This window comes from Seriola lalandi, unplaced genomic scaffold, assembly GCF_002814215.2.
Source record: "Seriola lalandi dorsalis isolate HSWRI2012SDOR001 ecotype SW California unplaced genomic scaffold, Sedor1 jcf7180002054426, whole genome shotgun sequence".
Taxonomy (NCBI): domain Eukaryota; kingdom Metazoa; phylum Chordata; class Actinopteri; order Carangiformes; family Carangidae; genus Seriola; species Seriola lalandi.
The window spans coordinates 300,918-326,089 of record NW_019524979.1 but is presented as its reverse complement, the minus strand read 5'-3'; the positions used below and the strand labels follow the sequence as shown (position 1 = coordinate 326,089).

At 41.1% G+C, this 25,172-nt stretch overlaps 3 protein-coding genes across 3 annotated transcripts; 1 reads left to right on the top strand and 2 right to left on the bottom strand.

The window, feature by feature from the left end:
• Positions 1–67: 67 nt before the first annotated feature.
• On the bottom strand, positions 68–2,596 carry msx3 (muscle segment homeobox 3). The gene is made up of 2 exons (XM_023410595.2): positions 2,076–2,596; positions 68–1,688 (listed from the first exon to the last, which is right to left on the bottom strand). The coding sequence occupies exons 1-2, from the start codon at positions 2,434–2,436 to the stop codon at positions 1,282–1,284; spliced, it is 768 nt and encodes a 255-aa protein (XP_023266363.1). The 5' UTR covers positions 2,437–2,596; the 3' UTR covers positions 68–1,281.
• Positions 2,597–21,612: 19,016 nt separating this feature from the next.
• Positions 21,613–23,446, top strand: LOC111658175 (uncharacterized). Its single transcript, XM_023410592.2, has 4 exons — positions 21,613–22,026; positions 22,189–22,252; positions 22,399–22,436; positions 22,530–23,446. The coding sequence occupies exons 1-4, from the start codon at positions 22,019–22,021 to the stop codon at positions 23,275–23,277; spliced, it is 858 nt and encodes a 285-aa protein (XP_023266360.1). The 5' UTR covers positions 21,613–22,018; the 3' UTR covers positions 23,278–23,446.
• On the bottom strand, positions 23,439–24,960 carry fuom (fucose mutarotase). The gene is made up of 6 exons (XM_023410593.2): positions 24,861–24,960; positions 24,599–24,667; positions 24,441–24,511; positions 24,210–24,308; positions 24,025–24,098; positions 23,439–23,720 (listed from the first exon to the last, which is right to left on the bottom strand). Exons 1-6 carry the CDS (start codon positions 24,943–24,945, stop codon positions 23,654–23,656), a joined length of 465 nt encoding a protein of 154 aa, XP_023266361.1. The 5' UTR covers positions 24,946–24,960; the 3' UTR covers positions 23,439–23,653.
• Between the last annotated feature and the right edge of the window lie 212 nt (positions 24,961–25,172).

Below are 25,172 nucleotides of genomic sequence, written 5' to 3'. Positions count from 1 at the left end.
AATTACAATTCACAAGGATGTTTGTAGAAAGATTTTTGTGAAGAGAAAAATGAGAGGAATGACAGAATTTACATAAGAGATTTTAATAATTGTACAAAACACCTTTTCACTCATCAAATATAAAATACACTGTACATTAATGACTGATGTGAGTCTATCAGTCTTGTTTAGGATTTTGGAGTGTTTGCAAAAAATAGTTGACTTTTATTTACATTTTGTAATGAAACTGGTCTTGGACTTTAAGGAGCTCTTTCAACACCTGTGCAAAAGGTCTTTTGAGGTAATGTAAAAAACTAATGACAATGATAAAGTAGATTTATTTTAGACTTAATTTGTATTTTTATGGCTATAATATATATAATATGAATATATGTTTGCGCTAATTGAAGTGTTTTTTTTTTTTTGTTGAATGACTGATGTGTGAGATTGCCTCTTTATAACAGCTGATCATAATTTGAGGCACAATCTACTTGTTTGGTAACTTTTTCCTCCCACCTTCAGCTTATAAAAAAAAAAAAAGTCTGAGTGCCAGTTATATTATCAGTCTATGATTAAACAGAGAAGTTCCTCCTATTATACAGAAAACTGATTTTTAGACTGAGTATAAATGTTGATGCTCTTCAGTGTTTTCTGTACCGCACATTTTTTAAAACTGTTCATTTAAGGTGAGAACTTTTGAAAGGCCTCTGAAATGGAAATAAGACATTCACATGGTCACTTTAGTGAGTCATCAGAAGCTATTGCTTTAAACCCAAAGCTACAGGCCTTTAAATAAACATCTTCTCTTGCCACATTAGAATTACTTTACGGCAGAATGCCTATACTGGAAGACAGAAGCTCCCAATTCATGTGAAATTTGAAAAATTTTATCCGGAGAATGAGCTCAGTGATAGTGTGTCTTTTCGAAAAGGGAATTTACTAATTACACTGCAAAAATGACCACGTTAACAAATATTTTACGGTAAAGTAAATCTGAAATACGTCATAGAAAATGAAATGAAAAATGACAATTGAGTGAAAATATTTCACTTGTCTCTGTTCCACATGTTCATTGAAAAGAATCTATTATTTTAAAATTAAACCAGTTTATTCTGCTAACATTTCTGTATGCAAAATATTCTTCTCACGCAATTTTATTTTTCACTATAACGAGAAATATTTTACATAAGATTTAATATGAGATTTCAGACAGATGGACATTTTTGCAGTGTTTCTTATTTGCTGCATGAAGGCATTTTTAAAGGCAGCTTTCCCCACGAATCAGTTCAAAGTTAGTGAGGGTTAAGACAAATAGTACATCCCATATGGTCCACTGAATAGTCCTGGGACAGGTAAGGCAGGCCGCGGTCCGTTCAGGGCCGCGTAGAGGGACGGTGCGCCCATAGGTGCGCTCAGGGGGAAGGGAAACGCGAAGGCCGGCAGCAGCGGCTTCGCGGCCAGCTTGAGCTTCTCTAGCTCGGCCTCCTGCAGTCTCTTGGCCTTGGCCCTGCGGTTCTGAAACCAGATCTTGACCTGGGTCTCTGTGAGGCTGAGGGAGCTGGAGAACTCCGCTCTCTCCGCGATGGAGAGGTACTGTTTCTGACGGAACTTCCTCTCCAGAGAAAGCAGCTGAGAGGTTGTAAAGGGAGTTCTGGGTTTCCTGTTGTTCTTGTGTTTCCGTAGATTGCAAGGGGTCGGGCTGGGAAGTCCTGGAAATACATTTAGAAAGTCACATCACAACACCGGAATACAAAATATGTCATCCATATTATTTAACTATGTTGTATCTGACCAAAGCCAAACCAGGGTAATATCAAACACGGAAGACGGTATTTAGGTCAGTTTTAAAATCCCTCTCCATCATCTCTAGATTTATTGAGATACGAGATTATTAAGGGACGATAGCTTTAAATCGAATTTCCTCGTTATTGATTTCTAATAAAGAACCTAAGGTTAGAAATATTTCGTTCATAAATTTACTGAACTTCGTTGAAGTGTTTCTGGTGATTTTCAGAACAGTTTTAAACTGTCAGAAAGTTGGAAAGCGTATGATTCTCATTGTTAAGAAAGAAAGACAGTAGTTATCCTACACTCACTTGGAGGGGATGCGTAAGGAGCCTGAAACCAGGGGTTCGTTTCCTTGTCACTGGAGTCCACCACCTCTGGTTTGGACCGATAAAGTCCACTCGGTGACGCACACTCGGTCTCCTCTGCCTGGACGCAGTCTGAACCGGGCTCGGGGGAGTGGACGCTTCTGCCGGGCGGCCGGTCTGATATGAGGGATTCCACACTGAAAGGCAGATCTAAACTCTTGGTCTTACATCTTCTGACAGGGGATAGATCCAGCTTGTCAGATCCCATGCCACCGGCGGCTCGGTCCTCTGGTGAGGTGTCCCCCGGAGCAGTCGAGGGCGGTGATCCCTGCGCAGGATTCATTACGCACGACTGAGGTGCCATACAACCAATTTTCCCACCGCTCTCCTCGTTGCTGTTTTATGTTTCCGTGTTTTCGCCTTGAGGAAATCTGTGATGCCGCCGAGGCTCATCCGATGTTGCACAGCGTGGTACACTTCAGATTTGACGCACGAACTTGCCTCTCTCTCAGTGATGTGCCGTAAGTTCGTCTTTCATCTTGCCACCCGCCTATCAGTCTGTCGAGGTTTCCACGTGACTTAACCAAAACACTTTCTGATAGGTCAGGCTTGTTATGACGGCGTAGTAGTCAATTTCATACCCACAATATAGTGCATATAATTTGTGCACACTAAAACATTACATGCATGTGTATAGCCTATGTTATACATATATATGTATATAATGTGGGCCATAAACTCTTTATTCTCAAAACTCTTTATTTGAATACCTTACCAAGTTTAAAGCTCCACTTATCAGTTTTTGTTTTTTTTTTTACTGGGGATCATATGACTAATTGTAACATGATAGATGTTTCTTTTTGGGAAGAACTGTCTGTACAATGCTGCAGTTTCTTTTGGTGCTATGGAGCATTTTGGTGCCTTTCAGCACAATGTTTTGGTTTTTTTTTCATCAGCCTTCTGCTCTTGAGCAACAGGCGGCTGCTCTAAAGCTTTAAAAAACCTGCTGTACACTACCATCAACAACAGAGCTAAAAGGAGACAAAATGTTGAACTTATTAAAGGTTTAACAAAAACTGACCCAAAAAGATGCCAGAGAATTCAAATTCACTTTACAAAAGTTTACTGGTATAAAATGTTTTTGTTAAGTTGCAAAAATGATAGTGCTGTTACTTGTTGTAGGGCCCGTCGAGGCAGTTATGCTTGGGAAATGCTGACAGTATTTAATCACTTTGTTTCATTAAAGCAGTAAGACAATCCTGGATTACAGTACTTTTTATACCCTCAAGAGTTATTATCACTGTAAATTTCTGTCTTGTGGCCTGTAATCACATTATCTATGGCTGTACATTTGCTATATTTCAACCTATTGTGGTCATTGTAATCCCTTTGAAAGACAGTGAAACCCCAACTAATGTTGCAGAACCCTATTGAAGAGGCCCGTCCAAAATTGGCCTTGTTTTGCAGCTCTTCATATCAAGTCTAATCTTTTTCAGTGAAACCCGATATGTGAGAGTTTTCCTCTCTTATTGGAACTGTTGCTGGGCTTGCAGCAGCACACTGTCTGTCTCTCTCTAGGACAATTGGTTAAATGAAGTTAACTGTTTTCTCTCCCCGAGGTACATTTCTGCTTTGATCCTGTTGCGCCTGGCGCCTGTCTGCTCTCTCTCCCCCTCTCCCTCTGTGTGTGACAGTGATGGATTGCTGGGTAACCATACAAGTTTTCAATGACTGTAATTTAGTGCCCTGCAACATTACATTCTCCTCTACTTACTGTGAATATTACCACTCTCACTCTCCCCCTGTTTGAAGAAGGATGTAAGACTGTCTGTAATGTTTTGTTTCTCTTCCACTGTTTTATAATGAATGAGTAAATGATATTTCCTGCCTCTCTCTGAGTAGCACGGACATGCCAGAAAAGTCAACAATGAGTACAGTATTTTGGTTTGAGAGATGAAAAAATCTATCTACAGCGCAGTAGCTGCACTACAGTTTTAGTATCTCTCTCATTTTTATCTGTGCATTACTTTTCAATACATCTGCATATAGTGAAAATCAGATCAGTTTTGGTTCTTTGGTTATTTTGAGAAATAGTTTTTGTATAGCCACCAACGAGCATTATGGAGTATGGTCGCCTCCAGCTACATTCATTTAATTCAGAAACAAAAAGATGTTTTGATTTTATGGATTTTCCTACGTCCTACTAGAGAAAAACATAACTTTATTTTTTCAAAAAGGGACAGAGACCCAACCCATACCATTAGATGCCACTGTTTGCTGATTAGCTCTAGAAACAAAGTACAGCTTAGGCTGATGGGTTAGTTCTTGCAAGTGTAGGTAATAAACCAAAGTTTTGGAAAACTAAAAATTTTGACCTGATGATGGCACAATATGAAAAGTTAAGGGATCACCAAAGTTATTAGGATTCATTTATTGGAAATAATAAATATTTTCTTCTGCCAATCCATCCAGTTGATGTTAAGATACTTCACTGGACCTGTTGGTGGGGCTAGGTGAAAGGTCACCAAACTATTAGGATTCAATGTTTGGGCATCATGGATATTTGTACCAAGTTTCAGTACTATCCATCCAATACTAGACAAGGCATTTCACTAAAACCCAAAATGTCAACCTTCTGATGGTGCTAGAGGAAAAGTCTGTAGGTGATTTGAGTTTTTGGGATTCATCCTCTGCGGACTATGAAAGCCTGTACAGAATTTTAATGGCGATCATTGCAAACTGTAGAGCCATGGCACCAGTGAGCAGCAACATTTATCATTTTCAAATGTGAAACAATGATAAAGAAAGAACAAAAGCTTTAATTGGTAAAGACGTTCTTGGAAAGTATTCATACTATACTCTTCAGTTTGTTATTTTAGTTTCCCTCACAGCTTCAACTGAGAAGCTTCAGCTGCCATCAACCAGTCAACTACAGGCAGTCATTTACTGTGAACAGCTATCAAGCCAAACTACCACCAGTCTATCCATCTGTCTGACTTTCAGCCTGTCTTTTACACGCACAAACACACACACACACACACACACACACACACACACACACACACACACACACACACACACACACATTTATATACACCTTTCTGATCCTTGCTGGCTTGCCAAAGTGGAGAATTGTTTATGGAGGTAATTGTGGTTTCTAAAAGAGTTTTTGCTTCGAACAAACATGTTGAAGCAAGCTTTATATATTTCATTTTTTAAATCATTCTCTTTCATGAGAGTTGGCAGGGCTTCCAGCTCTCCTAAGCAAACTTTGTGGAGGGGGCTGGAGTCATGTGGGATAAACATTTATGAAACACACAGCGGGGAACTTTGTGGTGAAAGTGTATCGTCTTTAAAAGAGACGAGAGGCCTGCCTGGTGAAGCATAACAGAGTATTATCCTGTGTCTGAGTGGACCTGCCAACTTCGGTACAGTATGTCAAAAAATCTTGATGGATGTTAGATCACAAACTTTCCTTTCCAGGCTGACATTTTCAATAAATCACACTCAATATGAATTCTCTTTATCTTTACAGAGAGAATGCAGTTTTGATTGAACTTCACACAAGTATTAGCATATTTATGATCTGGTCAATTTCATGCAGCCAGCAGTGAGCTTTGCTGCTGTGATTAAATTGGTCCCTCGTCCCTTGGAAATGTCTCTAAATGTAAATATCATGTGTCCAGTCTCAACTCAAGTCTCAATCGTAAATATTCCAGAGTCCACTGCCACTTTAATGTCTGAAATAAAACATATTCTGACACTTTAATGACATATTATGTTTTGAAAAGAATCTACGACACTCTGTCTCATCCTCATTTTATGCTCAATCCAAGTCAAATCTAAATACAACTTGGATTTCAGTCTGAATTGAGTTCAGGTCACGTGACTTGTTTCCACAACTCTAAATTTACAGCCTCATCTAGTTTGTGCATCATTACACCATCACTGAGGAACATTAACTCTGGGACTTTTTCTGTGACTAGTTAATTTCCTGCCATCACATGATGATTGTGTCTCGTTGCAGAATCAAGGAAACACAGTGAGGACATTAATGTGAGCAAAGCTAAAGCTACTTGTACCATAACAGCTTCCATGAGATGAAGTGGGATCATTGATTTTCAGGACTATTTCTTTTGTTAAATCTACTTATTAAACACTGGTTACATGGCACCATGCTGCTTACAACACTCATATAGGCTCACTTGCCTAAGGCTCAGTTTCACTCAGGCCCCATCATGCCAATCATGCCGAAGCGGATGTGGAAGGCCTGGGGTCTTCCCAGTAATGTTTCTCCTTAACTGATCTGAGCTTGAAGGGAAGTGCCACAACATGTTAGCCTTGATTAGTTGTTTCATCTTTCCCACCGTCAGCACATTGTGTCACGTGAGCTGCTACTCTCTCTGCGCCCACTGAAGGTCAGGTCTAACCTGTCAACCTAAACTGTGGCGTCACTGATATGACCGTCCGACCGACCGTTAGAACATAGTTGAATTTTCATCTGAGAACATCTCTCCGGGTGTCACAGGGTAAAACATTACTGGAGGTTTTACAAAGAGTAACTACAGGCCACTTAGGGCATCAGTATGCCTCAGCCGAAGTTCTTGTCGGAGGGTCTAAACTTGCTTACACCAGCCCTTTTCTGACGTCGTAAAGGAGGGGGCTGTGTCTGACAAATCACACAAACTTAGCATATAGTGTTTGGGGCCGGGTGTGTGAAAGTAAGCAGGGTTGGAACTTCTCTCTTTTTTAAAATTGTTCACACCACTACTTTGTGTGGGTACAAGCAAGTGCGACAATACGAATGCTGTCTAGGAAAGATCATCCAAAAGATTGCTCTGTTATTCCTATTTGAATAATTATTGTGATTATTTCAACAAAGATACAAAAATGGCCAAAAAGTCATCTTTAAAATAAAATAGTCACCATATCCAAGGCATAAATGTTGTGAAGTCTGATCCCACAATTCAGGCAAATGAAACTCAAAATACAGATGTGCTATGGTCTTTAACTTGAAAATAAATCTTTATACCAGCACAAGCTGCGCTTGTCTGTTTTAAGCATTTGTTGTGAGTCAGTAATTTCCTTCTTGAGGAGGACATACTGGACTCAAAGGGCCGATGATGCTTCAAACCTTTGTAATTACCTGATGGGTTGTTGATTGGTTAAGTGCTTTTCATTTATCCTCTATATGTTAGCATGATTCGGCTGCCAGGGGAAAGTGTTGACAGGCAAGCGGCGAGCGGGTTATTATGCCTCTGTGTGTTTTGTATGTAGGGTATTGGGTTTGGTGACAGGAAGGCGCGTTCCACATGGCGTCTGACAGAGACGAGCAGAGTGTTTGGCTGTCGGGGACTCAGCAGTGAGTCTTACCCGCAGTGCCAGGTGCTAACAGGTGAACACAGAGATATTGTAGCTCTATTGTTGCGGTTTGGGAGGAACGGAGGAGGACAAAGGGAACCGGACACCCTCTCTGGACCTGGAGCGAGCCATGGGGTTAGGGTGAGCTCAGTGACTGCGCTGACAGCAGAGGGGGAACTCAGATGGTAGCCTGCACTCAGTGATGATAATGATGATGATGATGATTTTGGAGAATGACCCCACTAACAGAGACAAGGGATGTCAAATTATTATAGGCTCTTTATTGTCTGGCCATGATAGCAGATGTAGGCGTTGTTAGTATGAGGGTGATGACAGAAGAGGAGCAGAGGACGTCACAGGACTAATGGAAGCAAGAGAAACCTGACACACACACTTAAAACACACACACACACACACACACACACTCGGAGGTACAGCTCTCCCCATGCTGTGAGTCTTGAAATACAGAGAAGCTCAACTATAAACTATTGAAAAAGTCTTACCACAACATACTGTATAAAACCGTTTATTTCTCTCTCTCCCTCTGTTTATTATCTGCTTCTGTTCCCTTGTTTCCCCCCACAGATTTACAGTGAATTCAATTTCACAAATGTCTGTGTCTCAGCATCAATTTCCCAGTTTGTCTTCAGTGAATTGTGGAGTGAGGTCAGACCACAGCACACTGGGAGATGGCAGTGAACACAGTTTGGTGTAGGCCCACCAGAGGCTGAAAATTGCAATCTGATTTGTTTTGCAAATGGGGTTAAGCATTTCCCAACAATATTAAAATTGACTTCTCCGAAACAACTCATATGTTGGCAGCCACAATGTCGCACCTGTTGGGAAGATGAGTTCCTCATGTTCTTATTCTTAAGACTGCTATACTTCCTTAAATTCAAAAGGAGACAAGGAATAGTTCGAGATTTTAGGAAAAGGATCTAGATCTATTCCACTCTCACATTTGTGTGATCCACACTGTATGTAAATAAGAAGAACCGGCAGATGGTTAGCTTAGCTTAGCACAAAGTCAAGGGTGGGAGATGGAAACAGGGTAAAACAGCTAGCCTTGCCCTGTCTATAAGTATAAAATCTGCCTACCACAAAGTGTAGTTTTTGTACTTCAGTTTTTGTTTGGAGTAAACAAGCATCATATAACACGTTAGTTATTGAGCTTTAGAGGTGCTGGTAGATGGATTTGTCTGAACAGAGCCACACTAGCTGTTTCCCTGTTTCCTGCCTAAATGCTAAGCCAAGCTAAAATCTGCTGGCTTCAGTGTCATATTTATAGTGCAAAAACATATGAGAGTGGCATCGATCTTATCACACTCTCAACAAGAAAGCAAAACCGCATATTCTTAAAAAAAACTTAAAACTATTCCTTTAATGGAGGACAAATGAAAGTCCAATCCATCTACAATAAAAACGTAGGGAATGAGTCATCCTCTTGCTTACAAAAGTAAATGTTGCTATATAAGATATTTATCTTTTTATTTTTATTTTATTTATCTTTTTATCCACTGGAGCAAAACCTGTGCACAAAGCCTAACTTGACATTTAACAGCACTTACTGTAATGTAGATGACTGTTCACTGCAAATGCAAATAATTTCAAGAGTGACTTGTTTTGATCTACCTATGCAGTATTGCCCTTAGTTCCAGAGGGGATGTGTGCATTTCCTCATAGCTTGTGGCTCACACTGACTTCAAACGTTAGAGTCAATTATGTCAATAGATTTACGGTGTCATCATATACTGGAGGCTCCGATGATGTTCGCCACAGAGGAGCTGAAACTGGAACAAATTGGGGTTACATGCCTTGCTCAGGGGCATTTCTTTTGCACCAGCTCTGGACGGTGAGAATAGCCAGATGCAGATTTTTCAGGCCTTCAGAAGAATTGAGTCCGTGTGATGTTCTGGTCACACGCCTATCTCTCTAACTTCAGGCCAATGCTGTACTACTTCACCTGCCGTGTTCATCTCATATACGAATACAGATTCTGCGTTTTATAAAATGGATTGTTTAATTAAAAGATATTTAGGACACTAATCTGTGTTTGTGTGAGAATGTGAGTGCGTGCCTGTGATCTCTGCACAGTGACAACCTGAACAAATATGCTGAGTTGATTCTTCTGAGATTACAATAGATTCCACGTCGTCTCATGAAGCTCTCAAAGAGATGGGAGGGCACAGCAGAGGCCCCTGAATAAACAACCATTAAATTCTCTCTACGTCTGCATGAGGGGAACCTTCAGACTTGGGGCCGTGCTTTAAACAAACAAAACTAACCAAAAAAACCCAAAATAGAATAGAATTTAATGTAGGCGAGAGGGAAAATTGTTAGAATAGGGAAGCCCATTTTATCCAGTATACTTTATCTTTTTAGACTAGATGCTTAAAAGAGGCAGATTAGTGGACAGCGAGATAAAGCGAGGAAGACGGGTGGAGGGAGAGAAGAGGGGGATGAAGGAGAAGATGAAAGCTTTGTTGTGCTGATGCTTAATGAGCTGGAAAACACAATTGAACTTCTCTGACTGTGGAAATTGCTGTGAGGGCATCGTAAATTAGCGCCAGTGTGGGAGCTAGCCTGCTGACAGAAAAGGGGCTTTGTGTGGTGAAGGCTTCTTCACAGGCCTGCAGCCACTGGGATCCTCACAGCGGTATCATAGCTCGATCTGTCGCACGACAAGGAGTCCGGCGGATACTCGTAAACATGGGCGAGGTTACTGTTTTGGCAGCATTTTTGTTGCCAGTGTGATTCTTGCTCTTCTGTCCCACCTGTTGATCTGTGTTTTCCCAACAAAAAAAAAAAGACTTTTACCTTTTAGCCCCGTCCTTCTGACCTAAGGCGCTTTATATTACGCAGTCCATTCTTTCTTTGTGCACTGCTACCTGTGGATTATTACTCCATAAACAGCGAGGCCAGACAAAGAACAGAAGAGACAAAGATATGACATAGTGGATAAGGAAGAAAGGGAGCGAAGAGGAGATGGGTCTAACTCTTCTCTGATATTTAGTGAACTCCAAAGGGTGACTCTTCATTCTGGCTTTGCAGGCTTGGCACATGCCTTCTGTTACTAAGTGGCTTCATATTGAAAGGCTCTGCGGACGCTATTCTCTCTCCCACTGGGTGCCAGCCTCTCTGCCCTGGCAGCTGCTGGGCTTTAGAATAGACCCATAGTTTCCCCTCTGCAGGTGAGCTGCACAGCCAAAACAGGGCCCCTGAAAGGCCCTTTCAGAGCCTCAATAGGAAACTGACTTGGGGAGAGAGGAACGGGCACACAATGGCCGCCTTCTCTGGACACAGAGAAGATGGAGATGAGCTATTGGGGTGCTGCTTTAGTTTTGCTTATAGCCATGGCGAGGAGAGGTGATGAGAGAGAGAGAGGAGAAGATGAGTTTCCCCTGTTAAGTTTTTGAAGGCGTGGTTCTTTCCCCTCAGTGGGTTTTTTTCTTCTTCTAGCTTTGCCACTGCCGTGCAGGGATGTCCTGTCATCCTGCGTCTCTGGTGTAATTGCTTTGCCTTTGAAACTTGAAGAAACAAAATGTTTTTTCCATGTCCAGGGGCGATGGGGGTGACACTCAGCTCCTATCCACATCTCCCCTCTTCCCACCCCCTCCCCTCCACTGGAACTCCCTTTCGCCCCAGCAAAACTCTTCCCATGCAGGGAGGAAAGAATGCACCTCCCTCTGCTCCCTCTCACCTCCTTTTCATAGTTTGCTTTTTAACTTTCATTAGCAACAGCTTTCATTGACACATGAAGAGTTGGCAATGGAGAGACAGGGCAAGGGAGGGGATGAGAGACGAAGAGAGTTTAAACGTGTGGGGATAGAGAGGAGTGATGAAGGACAGGAAAGAGGGTTGGTGATTGCAGAATATCCTGTCAAAGAAGAAGAAGAAAGGAACAGAAATACAACCAGAGAACCTGGATCACTGATTCTCTGCCTTTTAATTAAGACTGGCCCATAATTTATACTAAACTATTTACTGATTATATTGATAGTCACTTATTTCATTAATATATCATGGTTTCTTATGGCTTTTATTTGAGACCCTAGAATTCTAAACTATGTGGTCTGATATTTGGTCACCTCCTTCACAAAATTTCAGCGAAAAGTCAAAATGTTACTTTTTACCTGTTCACCAACAGTGAATTGTACCTTCAAAGCTCTTGATCTCACAGATGTCTACTCTATGCCCAGAAAGACAAAATTGGCTTTTAACACTGGTTTGCCTGGAGCCAAACCAGTGTTAAAAGCCAAAATCACCACAGACTGCTGTGCTCTTTATGCTGTGAAATATTGAATTTGAATGAAGGTTTCGCTCCAGATAAACATTTATGATTTCATAGAGAAAAGAGTTATATTTGAGATTACAAAAATACCTTCAAAGATTTAATCCGCTGGACCAATGGTAAAATACAACATTTATATATATATATATATATATATATATATATATGACTTAATAGCTTGAGCGCCAGGTTACATGTTTACCAAGTGATTATGAATCCTTTGGTAAAATTCCTATCAAAATGAATGAGGATCATCTTAATTTGGTCCATATTACCTGCCCCTGCTTCAAAATATAGAAATAGTTATACAGAATATTCTTTTGTTATTGTTTGCATTTCACATGCGACTGTCGTCTGAGAGATTATGGAGCCTTTAGCTGTCTAATATAATTAAGTCGGGTAAGAAGATGCTATCTGTCCCTGTCTCATTTTTCCTCTCTTTTCTTTCTCTCTCCTCCTCTAATCAGTTCCACTCTGTTATTGCTGGCCCAGGGCTGTTTACCTCTTTGCTAAACTGCTTTCACAAGCATGAGACCAAAGCCTGCTCAAATGTCTATTAAACCCTTTAAATACCCACTCAGACCCACAGTCACTGTGTGGCTGACCTGAAAGCGGTTGTTACCATCATTATGGAATCAATGCTCGCTGATCTGGCGTTCCTCACACCTTCTTAAGCCAGGAATAGTTTTTCCTTCTGAAGTTAGCTGACCACTTTTGAAAGGTTAAGTGGTGAATAGGAGCTCTCATGGCAGCGCAGAAGGCTGAGCAGACTGACAGAGACAGACTGTGACCGCAGCCCTGGAGGACCTCAAACGCTATGAAATCCAGGACAGACAGTTTAACATAAATTCTGAGGACAGACATGCTCATGAATGCACCATGCTTCATGTACTATTTGCTCTGAGGTTTTGAGAAGAAAGAAGCATTTCCTGCAGTCAGGCCAGCTGGGAGTGATTTAGTGACATTAGTAAAATCCCATTCTGGCAAGCGTCTTTCCTCAGGGATAAGTTCATAGGACTATGTAAACCAATAATGTAACAGCAACCTCCTTTAGTGAGATTCATCTTGTGCTGGCTTATTTGAAGGACACATTGGGCATCATTATTGTGTTTGTTTAATTTGCAAAGAGCGCTGGGAGTTTTGAGTTTACCTCTCCTGGTAACTCTCATTATTGACGTGTGAATAGTTGCTGAAATACACACAGTCTGCAGTGCGGTGCCTTCCACAACCAGGGTGCTTCTACTTCACAGGGGTGTGCTGTTTATTATTGAACAGAATTCACAGTTGTAACTTTTGTTCACATGAACTGCAACATTTCACCTTTCACCACCTTGTTTCAAAGCTCAACAAACAAAACTAATCTCTCATACCAAACCTGCCGGACAAAATGTGAATTAAAAAAAAAAACACCCTGGGCATTCAGGTAGAATATTTCTTTTTTATTTTGTGTTTTGTTGTCTCATTGCTCTATATAACAGCTTTTATATAGGTGCCTAAACAGTCATTACGGCATTGAGTTACTGATTATGACACCAAAAGGCAAACTGACCTCAGTGAGAAATTTCAAACCACCCCCATGATATACAGCAGTTTCAAATATCATTTTCGACAAATGGGTGACGATCATTCAGCGGTGCCTCAATAACACGAGAAACTACAGGAACTAAAATCTGCTTTATTATGAAAAAGTACCAGTTGATCCTCAAAGTTTAGGCTTAACTTCCACAGTCTTACTCTCGTATTGAGTAATATTTAAATCACAAAGAAGACCTCTATCAACATCACTGCAATATATCTCCTTATATGGCATCCGCATCTCCCTCTACATCCGCTCCTTTTCTATGTCTGAACTGTTTGACTGCACTTTATCTGGAGTTGTTTTTATCCACATTATGTAAACATGTCCAACAGCAATAATCTTATCAGTGGAGAGATACTGTATGTAACAGCGTGACGCTGATGGGATTCAGAGGAACTGAGGAGACACTCGACATTACTGTTGTTTTAGTTTAGTTTGGCAAAACACCACTGAGCAGTGAATGTAAAAGACTTATTTACAGTCGTTCCCTTTAAAGTAAATGAGATACAGCAGTATGTACATGGCAGCAAGTTATCACGTATCACTGATGGTGACCCCTTCCTCTTTCATGCTGTGTCTCTTTTTACTCTGCTGTTGTCTGCGTTCTGCAGGTATGTAATTATGGTTTTGAAAAGGTTGGAGCCAGACGTTCCACAGGGCACAGCATGGGAACAAAGCAGGGTCTGGGAGGCGAGGTCAGGGAGCACAGCGGCTGCACGGGGGCTTCAGACTACCGAGATAGACATCTCAGGGACAGTCATCATCCTCAAATGAAAGTCTGCAGAGTGGAGTGGATTCGGAGGTCTGACTCACATCCTCTGACTGTGCCGAGGATAGTTTACATGGCACTGAATGATGTGGAATGAGCAACTTTGCGATTCTGGCATGAATGGAGGTCGTTATAGTAGCTGCGGCTGATGAACGATGTATTACATGTAACTGGATTCCTCAAATCCGATTACAATTTGTCATTGTGACACACTGCAGTTACTGAACATCATACACAGGGGCAAATGCACACTGTGTGTAGTTCGTAAATATTGGAAATTACTCTGCTTATTGAAAGCATATTATGAGAGTCTTTTTTGGAGATTTTTTTGGGAGATTTTTGGATTAAAATAGATTCTGACTAGAAAATATAAAACCTCTTTACAGAAAAACATTTAGAGTAAAATCTGTAAGTATCTCACAGAGTCCACGTCCTGACATCAGGATGGCCTCATAATAATCTGTTTTGTGTTTTAAACTTTAAAGAGACAATTGGGTTTTTTTTTTAAATCATAGTTGTCTATCAGTTATGTGTGGTGCATAACTTCAGGATTAGGAGAGTAAAATAAGAAAACTTAGTGTGTTGATGCTGAGAAGTTTCTGTCTCAGATTATACTGATTTTTAATTGTAAGGTGCTGGAAAATTAACATTATATACTTTTATTTTTGGGGAAGTTAAGATTTTTGCACAAATTGGTCCCTCTATTGAGGGAACCTGCATTACTGTGATGCCAAGCCTGCACATGAGAGCAGCCCTAGAAGCCATGCTCCAATTAGTTGTGGATAAATGATGAGGACCAAAGATTAAGTGATCATCTTAATTGAATCAGCTAGTGTTCGTCACCAGGCAGTCTGTATTTGAGGTATGACGATGCACAAAAAGGCATTTCATTCATTTTTAAATATTCTCATAGGTTCAACTTTGTATTTCTTATGACGAAGGAGTGTTTGAACTTCAAAAGATGAGAGTTTTGTCAACTGATCATATCTGTGTAATATCCTTATCTGTATTGATAAAAAACTAAAAGCAGAGAGCATAAAAAGGTTTCATCTGCCATCATAGCTGCACAGAGTGGGCACATGTTTCTTTAATAAGGATGAAAGCGCGGCACTCTTGTAACCGGATCTCTCTGTAGCAGGCAGCTTTCCATCAAGGAACAGCAGGATCCTCTCTTTAACCCAGGAGCATCAGGACAGATGGGACCTTGACACGCACACTCAAGCACACACAGCACAAAAGTTCAGAGTGTGACAGAATCTGAGAGGATTTCTGCGATCTTATGGATGCATTTGCGATGCGAGTATCGAGGGAGGGGGCAGCAGTGAAGGCAGTGTAAAGCACATCCTTAACACCTGTCCTCACTGTTAACACCTGTACTCAGCTGCTCTCTGCTGTCCTGACAGTGTTTCACAGGATGTGCTCCCCGCTGAGTGCATTGAGCCGATGGCTCTGTGATGAATTCTGTGGCGCTGGGGGTCAGAGGTTAAAGGTTAGGGCTACTCCAGCTGGCAGCCAGGGCCGCAGCGGACTCCAGTGAGGAGGCATTCAGTGGCTGGAGCAGGAGGGGGGAGAGGGGGAAGCAGAGGAGGTTAGGAAGCTGAGGTTGTTTCTTTCTTTGTCTTGTTTTAAGTACTCCACCCTCAAGGCCTTTTCATTTCTGGCATCCATCATCATTTTCTCTCAGATGTTGATAAAGGCTGAAAAAGCAGATATCGCTATGTTACATTGTATAGGCCTTTATCTCTAAAAGTTATCTATAATCAACATTTTTACATTAACAACGGATCACATGACTGTGTGTGTGAGGAAAGGGTCATTGACCTGACTTCTGCTGCCCTCAGTTATCGTGGAGTTACAATTTTGGGAAAGAAAAACTATCAACATGTAAAGCCATATCTGTAAAACTACTGTGAGTGCATGTCAGTAGTCAAGTTTCCGCAGTTGCTAGTTTTATCCTGTAGAGGGCAGATTGTTTAATTAATGAGCCACATCTGCCAAGTGCTGGCATGATGTGTGTTTGATTTAACAGAGTTTTCCAAAACATTAGTTCTCCTCGAGTGGAAAATGTGTTTAATGAGAAGCGTACAAAACACAGTAAATAGCCATTAAACTTACTTTAACAGCTCCCACATGTTTACTGAGTTTATGAGGGGTGTGATTGAGGGAGGATAAGGGTGTGAGGTATGTTTGTGTGTGCGTGAGAGAGAATGTGAGGGACCACCTGAGCTTTCCCCTCTCATTATTGTGACTATAATATAATATTTCCATGGTTGATACACACTGTCAAAGCAGTGTGATGGCTCTGTGTCGGCTCCAGCAGCTGCAGCTTTCACACAGAAACTCAGAGCAGCTTTTCAGATTAGCTGCTCTGGACAAAAAGGTGAACCATATTTCTATGCGTCTCATCTGTAACAGACAAAGAGTTTCCCAGTCTTCTGTCATCAGTTACATAATAGACAGGGGAAAGTTGCTCTTTCTGCCTGTCTCCTGTGTAGCTGTGCAGCTCCTGGTCCATCTCCCCTCAACTGCCTCAGCTGTCATCAGCGCTATTATTGCTAGAAAACTGTCTCAGATATTACCTGTGGAGCCAGATAGTCAGGTGGTTCTGGGCCCCAGACAGACTGGCTCATCACTCCCCTCCTTTAACCCCCCACTAAAATCCCATCTCTTCACAGAGGCATTTTATTAAGCACTTAGCATTAAAACATGTTAAAGGCAGTGTCAAAAGCCGAAGTGCCGGCATACAACTGTTGAGCAGATGGCTCGCTAATTCTTTCTGCAGCAGCTTCATGAGTCTGACAGCTCCCCCGTTCACCAGACCGTCGTCACAACATTTCATGTTCGCCTCCGCTCTTCCATGGAGGTCCTTCCCTCAGCCCTGTAATTTGTGCGGTTAAACTCCACCGTGAGATGTCTAATGTGTGTTTAATGGGTGTTGGTGAAGCATCAATTAAGTTAATTGTAGATCATTGAGTTAATTTTAGTTATTTAGAAAACCCCAGCTTTTCTAAATGTTGTGAGTGTGTGTGTGTGTGAGTGTGTGTGTGTGTGTGTGTGTGTGACGGAAGACTGTGAGTAAAAACAGTAGTGGTAGTTAGCTTACAGCGCTACGCTCCAGGACGACCTTTATGGAATTTACTGATAGTATTGATGATGATGATAAGGTTTTGGTGCTGATGATTGTTTTAGTGTGGAGGAGTGACTTTTCTGTTTTCATATAGTTATGTAATATTAATTATCACATCTCAAACAACGATACAGTATGTGTTGAGGTTTAACAGGGAATCTGATTGTCGCCTGTTAAATATTGTATTTTTCTATTTGTTTCTTTACCAAAATCTTGATAAAGATGCCACATTAAGTCAAGTAGAAACACGACGGCTGCGTTCCTCACAGTCTTAGCAATGATAAGCTGCTATTGGTTTTGGGGCAGAGCCAGGACAACAGATGACGCACTTACAATTTCAAGAAAGTGCTGTCATCAGTGGCAATGACATATCAATCTACCATATCTGACTACACATTGTGCATGTGGGTCAGAGACACTGCGAACTGTGCAACCACATGCATTCATGCTCATGCACGCACTCACACACCCCAGATGCAACGACTGTGTAACAGAAACATTAAGAAAAAACGAAGCCAGGATGGTTCATTTTGAAATGGGAATTTAGTCAAATATTCATTTTAGTGGTTTCCCCCATAAATTGCTGCAAGCTGCAACATTTGGAGCATGTTTTCTAACCCAGAATTACGAGCGTAAATCATGACTTAATGTTGCATTTAAATAGTTACAGACAGGCAATTTATTCTTGGCTCCTTCTTTACATTTTGTGCAATAACATTGTGTGACTGTGCGTGTTTGTGTGTGTTTGTGTGTGTGTGTGTGCTTCACAGTTTATTGGGAGCAATCATTACTTGCTGACAACTCCCATTCGTTCTGGTCTTGCTCTTACATTTTCTAAAAGGCTTGCCATTCACATGACACACGCACGTTCACGCATCGCACCAGCACCAGCACATGCACATGTACCTAACCAGCAGCCGGATACAAGCAGAAGTACGCAGCGTGGCGGGAAGAGGAAAACATATTTGCACCTCATGCACTTGGCAGATTAAACCAAGCCTGTGATGAGTCCTAGAGGTGTCAGGGAACAAATCTGTACACACCACATGTAAAGATTCAATTATCCTCATATCACCTGCAGCGCGTTTGAAAGAAGAGAGGCTCTTTGAAATATCCCGCCATATTTCATGCTTGTTTTGCTTCCAGGCTTGATAATTACAACTCATAGTGACACATGGCCCATATATCAACCCCTATGACATACAACAAAAAAATTTATAAATTTTTTCGTGTTTGAGCATATCAAACGTTCATGTTCATATTCAATTTAGACTGTGTTTTTATAGGTCATGTTTTTGCTGTATAATCACTATATAAATAAATAAATACTATACCAGCTCCTCTTTAGCTCACTCATGAATACGTTATATCTCATTTGTGTAATCCGCACAGAAACTAAAGTGTAAAGACGACAATTCGCTGTTTTACAGGCGTCATGTGCAAAAGCTAGTTACTGATGGTTATCATTCCTTAAAAAAAGTTTCAGTATTAAAATATAGTATAGAAGTATAAAAGTTCACACAGTAGTATTTATTTATGCTGCTGTTTTCCAGTGTTACTGTGAAAAACTACCTTTCCTAACTTTTCCACTACTTTTAAACTTTCCGACACTTGATCACCTTGGTGGAGCGACCGAGACAGGATTCAGCCCGATGGTGAGCGACTCATTTGCTGAGCTGCAGTGCTCTGCCACAACCAGAGGCTGGTTAAACCACAGAGGAGCATGTTTTCCTGGAAGCCTGTGGGAGCATCAGAAGTTCAGGGAGCAGGGGAGTCATGTGGTTAATCTGTGTTGGTAACTGCTGGGCCTCTGGGCCTTCACATGAAAGCTGTTTTACTGATGTGTGCAGAACACAGAGGGTGGATTGGTAGGAGCTTCGGCGCACTTTATCCATCAAACCTTACTTTCAAGGTTTGGAGCTGCGGGATGTCTTCTCCCAGGGTTGCGGTTTCTGCAAGACATTTGTGTAATGGCTCAGCAGCTGGTTTGTCATCAGAATGAACCTGGAACAGTGATTTTATGACTATCTTCATGAAGACAATCTTACTTAAAGGAACAGATTGACATTTTGGAAAATGTGATCATTTGCTCTCTTGCTGAGAGTTGGATGAGAAGTTCAATACCACTCTTACATTTGTACGCTAAATATGAAGCTACTGCCAGTATGCGGTTAGCTTAGGTTAGCATTAAGAGTGGAAACAGCTAGATTGGCTCTGTCCTAAGGTATCAAAACCAACCTATCAGCATATAATTATACATTATAACTCATTTGTTTAATCCATACAATAACCACAGTGTAAAAATGACAATTTATGGTTTCACAAAGGCTCATTTGGGACAGATCCAGGCTAGCTGTTTCCCCCTGCTTTTAGTCTTTATGCAAAGCTAAGCTAACTAAGCTGCTGCCTGTACCTCCATATTAAACATGAGAATGATATTGATCTTCTCATCTCAACAAGAATTTCCCAGCATGTCTAAATATGCCTTTAAATGCATAGTCTGAATACAGCAACAAAAGCTGAACCAAACAGTCATCGCTTGCTTGTCAATAATTCACAGACCTCAAAGACGTCTGCCGTTTGCTTGCTTAGGGAGAGTGTTTTTGGGTTGAAGACAGTAGACCACTCAGTGACCTGGGAGTGGGGCTAGTCGAGGGGCAACGTTGGACTTGCACATATGGATCTGATATAGAGGGCAGATAACCAGCAGACGCAGTGGAGCCATCCCTTGTACAGGGCAGGAAGTGTGTGGTGTGTCTGTCTGCTCCTGCTCTACTGTACAGTGTGTGTGTGTGTGTGTGTGTGTGTGTGTGTGTGTGTGTGTGTGTGTGTGTGTGTGTGTGTGTGCGCTGAACCCTTTTGTCCTGAGACATTATTTACCCATATGTTAACTTAATGACTCCCCCACTGTCGTATGGAGAGTGAAAGAGGTGTTGTGAAGAGTTCTCACAACGCCGCAATGGCAACAGTAGTTCGATGGAGAGACTGAGAGAGAGCTGAGATGAAATCATATTCCTAAGGGATATATATGTTATGTTAAATAAGGTGACTTAGTTTATGGTAGTGCATGTACTTACATATGTTTAACATATAGTCTCAGAGTTAAAGGTTTTCTTTCTTGGCTGCATATCAGAAAAAAAAAGATTCATAAAGTGAACTGTACTTCAAACAACTCATGTACATCACACATGAAGCTGTTTTATTCTGAAATAATGAGTTTTACAGCACAATAGGATCTTGTCATGGATGTAGATTAGAGCTGACACATTGAACAGTTGCTTCACTTAAGTTGTGCCTGGTACTAAAATCACAGACGGATCATCTGCCTCCAATCTGTGCTCCTACAGTGGATGTGAAAGCGAAGGGTAATTAGTCGTTTTAAATGGTTGAAGATGTATTCTCTCTGCATCTGAGAAGGTTCCTGTGAAAGTAAGACAAACACGAACAACGTGTTTATTGTTGCTTCATAGTAATATTATATTTGTATTACTAATCATCCTGATGGGAACATAAATGTTTATACCAGATATCATGGCAATCCATCCAAAAGCTGTCCAGACATTTCACTTAAAACCACAAACATGAATCTCATGGTGATGCTAGAGGAATTGCCAGGGTATCACCAAAGTCATTGGGCTTCATCCTACAAAATTTAACAACAATCCATCCAATAATTGTGATATTTCAGTGTGGACCAAAGTAGTGGAAGGACAAACCAAAGGACTGACACTATCATCCCTAGTCACACTACTAGCACAGCTAGAAAATAATATAAGATATGATATATATTAACAGAGAATAAAACAAAGCACTGCATTAAATAAACAATTCATAAAAAAATATGTTGGAATAGACATAATCCAGTTAAAGCAAGTACATTTAAAAACAGATTAAAACAAGAATTAAACTATATCCCAATGGTTCAATACTATGGGTTCCTAAAATGTGTTGGAAATTGTTCCAGATACTAAGAGCAGTGAAACCAACTGTATCACCAGTGATGAATCTGAGGGCCGAATTGCGGCTGTCAGCTGTATTTATTTTGATGTATGGCTTTGTCCAGTGCATAAACAAAGACTGGTGAAGTGGGTGAAAACATTTTTTATTTATTATGTATGTGTGTAATACATAATAAAATACTTTATTTATATTGCACTGTTCTTCACTGAAGCCAAAAAGTAGGGACAACCCTCTTTAGGAGATTGGAGAAACTATTACTGCATAATAAAGTTTGTCTCATGATAAAATATCTCAACCTCAGCTTTAATGCACCAGGGTGTTTTTACCATGTGATCACCGATTGGTGATAAGGAACATTAATCACACAAACTGTAGTTATACTATTGGTAATTATAATAGATCAGTAATGTACTCTGTCTCTACATGCAACGAATCACAAGCAAGAATTACCTTTCACAACACACTACAGTGGTAAAAGTGAACTAAAACATGAGTAATGATCTTATTTTGACTATCAGATATATGTACAGTACATTCACTCTTATTAGACTTGATTACAGAATGAGGAATTTAACTGTAATCAACCGCCGGCACCAAAACACTATTAAGTTGACAAAATAGTGCAAAAGGCGGTTTTCATTTTTTCCACATCATGAGCCGCTTTGTTATGCGCAACAAATACGAGATAAGGAAAGATGAATAACTTACAGCAAGCGTTTCTGTATCCAGAGGATACAAAGGTCAAGAAAATCTAACTGGTTTATAGGTGGAACTTTGGTCCTTTGCTTCAGGTGAACTGAAGTCAAACTTCATTTCTGTTCAGATCCAAAACGTTGAGCTGACTGTAAAAAGAGACATCATGTTCAGGTAAGGAGACTACACTTCTCTTTAAGGGGTTTCTGACTTAGCTCGCAGTGACCTGGTTTTAATACGGTTTGTTTCTTTGACTTGAACAAGGATGTGTTGTAATGTCTGTGACACATGGGGATTTGAAATCTGGACATTAATCCTAAATCTCTTCACTCGTAGGTTTTCTCTAATAGTCTGTGTTGCTCTGATATTTTGCGTCGCAGCGAAGCCATACAAATCCTGGGTATGTTTACATTGCTCCTGGCTGTCCACTGTAAATTCTACTGCTTCAAATCACATGATAAATGAAACCTGATCAGTTTAAATGTTTGTATGGTCGTTAACTTGTATTTGGACGACAGTCATGTAATATTTGTGCTCTTTTCTCAGAATAAACTTACAGGTGAAGCTCTCCAGGATACTGTTATGTAAGTTGTAATTTCCTTTAACTAATTTGAAAGTGAATCATTTTCTCTTTGACACAGGAAATGTAGACTGAGATTGTGTGATATATATTTCAGGTCCATAGATGATAATGGAAAAATGTCCTGGGGAGTGGAAGTGGAGCCTCCAGAGACCATGGATGAGACTGACTATGACATCGACCCTAGCATGATGATTTGGAAGAGTATGAGAGGCAAGGAACAGGACAAACAGCCCCTGAAGGCTGAAGAAGACTTGGATGAGCTGCACCATCCTTCCATGGCCGATCTCCTCAGAGTCCAAATCCAAAACATGGACGTCCTCTCAGCTGCCGACATCCAGCCAGGGCCCGCGCAGGAAGAACCCAACATGAAGTTTAATGAGGAACCAGAGGAGGATAGAGATGACATCGACCACCCACTTTTCAGTGAGGTGGAAGAGGAACCTGAGCAGAACTGGGATGAAGTCTACAACAAAGCCTGGGCGGAGCTGGATAGATATCTGGCCCCACTCACGGCTGAATACAAAGCTGGTGATAAAGTCCGTGTTGCGCACTCTGAACCAAAGAAGGATGAAGACGACCTGTATCATCATGACGACCAACCTTCAACTGTGCAGATGGAGCTGCTGTTGCGTGAGGTCAGGGAGGATGGTGAGGTCAGAGAGGATGGTGAGGTCAGAGTTCAACCCCAACCAGAGGAAGACATGGACGACCTGTACCACAAAGACCTCCAGGTGCTCGTCCCTTACCAAGATGATGCTGCAGTTGTCGCGCCCGTTGATCTGCCGTCTGAGAGGAAGCACAGCGAACCAGAGGAAGATCTGGATCATCTGTACCACCAGTGATCCACACAACCTGTGTAGATCCTTATCATTTCAGATCAGACACAGCTCACACACTGTAGCTGCAACAGGGAAATAAATCATGAGCTTCTTTTGACTCATTTAAACTGTCTTAAAAGTCTGTGTTGTTTATATGTATCTTGCTGATAAAGACACTAACACACTTATTAAAGACTTTGTGGCTTTCATTTATTGACATGCATGTACAACACAGAAGTTATTTAGAAAAATACAAAATCATTTCTGCTCCTTGTAAACTGGAAATTAATCAGATCGTATTTGAGGTATTAATTACACATTAACAAATATAAATTATGCTTTGAATTCAGAGCAGAAATTGTCATGAGATCATCATTACTTTATAAAATGTGTGTGTGTATCACTGTAGCAGCTCTGCAGGAATAACCCCCTTCTTCAGTATCAAGTTACCATAAAGAGCCGTTTCCCTGTGTAGACAGAGCAGAGGAAAACATTTAAATTTAAAAACGTTTTAAACATTTGCCTGGTTCCAAACATCAGATTAATCACCCAGATCTCATATTTGTTCAGAAATTGTTATAGTTAATCAAGCGAACCAAAATGGCAGTTCAACGTGAATATCAAGGTGGTATCACAGATAATAGGTACCCGTTTTAAGACTTCAGAAGGTTTGAACTTTTACGAAGGGATGCATGTTTTTGTACTCATTTTGCAGACGCAGAATGAAACATTCGGCCACAATATTCAAATGAAGGCAGAGAAAACACACACCCTGTTGCTACGACAGCAAAGGCTTTCTTGGCTCGTTCATAGAAAACAAACCTTTCCACCTTCTCAAGAGGAGTCTGTATGTAGACAGAAATCAAGACACAATGAGTAAAAAATCAAAGAGATACACAGTTATATTGTGTTGCCTTCTGATTTATTTTAATCATGGGGTGGACATGCTGTTTTACCTGAGACCCAGCCTGACCCAGTAGCTGTGTGTAGGTGTCCCACACAGGGACAGCTAAACTTCTCTGTTTGTCACTGTCTACCAGATCCATGACTGCAGCCTGTGGAAACATTGTCACAGATTTGACACTTAAAAATTAAAAAAAAGGGAGCAAAAATAGCCTCTCTCATATTGTTGTCATCAACAAGACACCAGTCAGCTGGTTTTATCTTTAGATTTATGGGTCCTGTACCGGAGAGGGGACATAGGTATCCAAGGGCAACAGCTTCAAAATGGCCTCCAAAAGCTGTGGGATCCCCACACCTACATTGAGACCAGACAAAGTTGGAACAACCACAATACACACAAGGACCCAGCATTTTCTATTTACAGATACACGCATTTACATACCATCAGCTCTTATCTCCTTTGGGCCATGAGCGCAAATAGAAGATGACGGAAAATTTGCATCAGCAAGAACTGAAAAGTAAGAAAAGACTGAATGAACTACAACAGGTTAAATGTGCGGCTTTTGTCGGTGCAGCTACAGGTTAATGACCCCTCCTGCTCTGTCATTTACACTGGTGTTGACTTGAACTTGGATCAGCCTTTCTGTCTTACAGCGACTGCCGACAAGGAAGGCGACCTGTGTGTCTGTGATTAAATACCATACCCAGTTCATCCCCGTGGCCCATTTTAGCGAGAGCATACAGCAGCTCGGGTGATAACACAGAGGGGATTCCTCTCAGCACGACCATACTGGCAGACACGGAAAAGACACAACCCGGAGAGTGTTGAAGCAAAGCGAAAGCAGTCACTGCAGCCGACTTCCGTCTTCGTTTCTCTCCGCCGAAACTGCGCCGATTAAAAGAAACGTTTAAGGCGTAGCGACTCTTGCATGTGTATTATGGTGGTGTCTCCTGTTGGTCGTCAAGCCAAATTCCAGGCTGTTTTCTGCCAGACGGAGGTTTTTGTAGGCTATTTA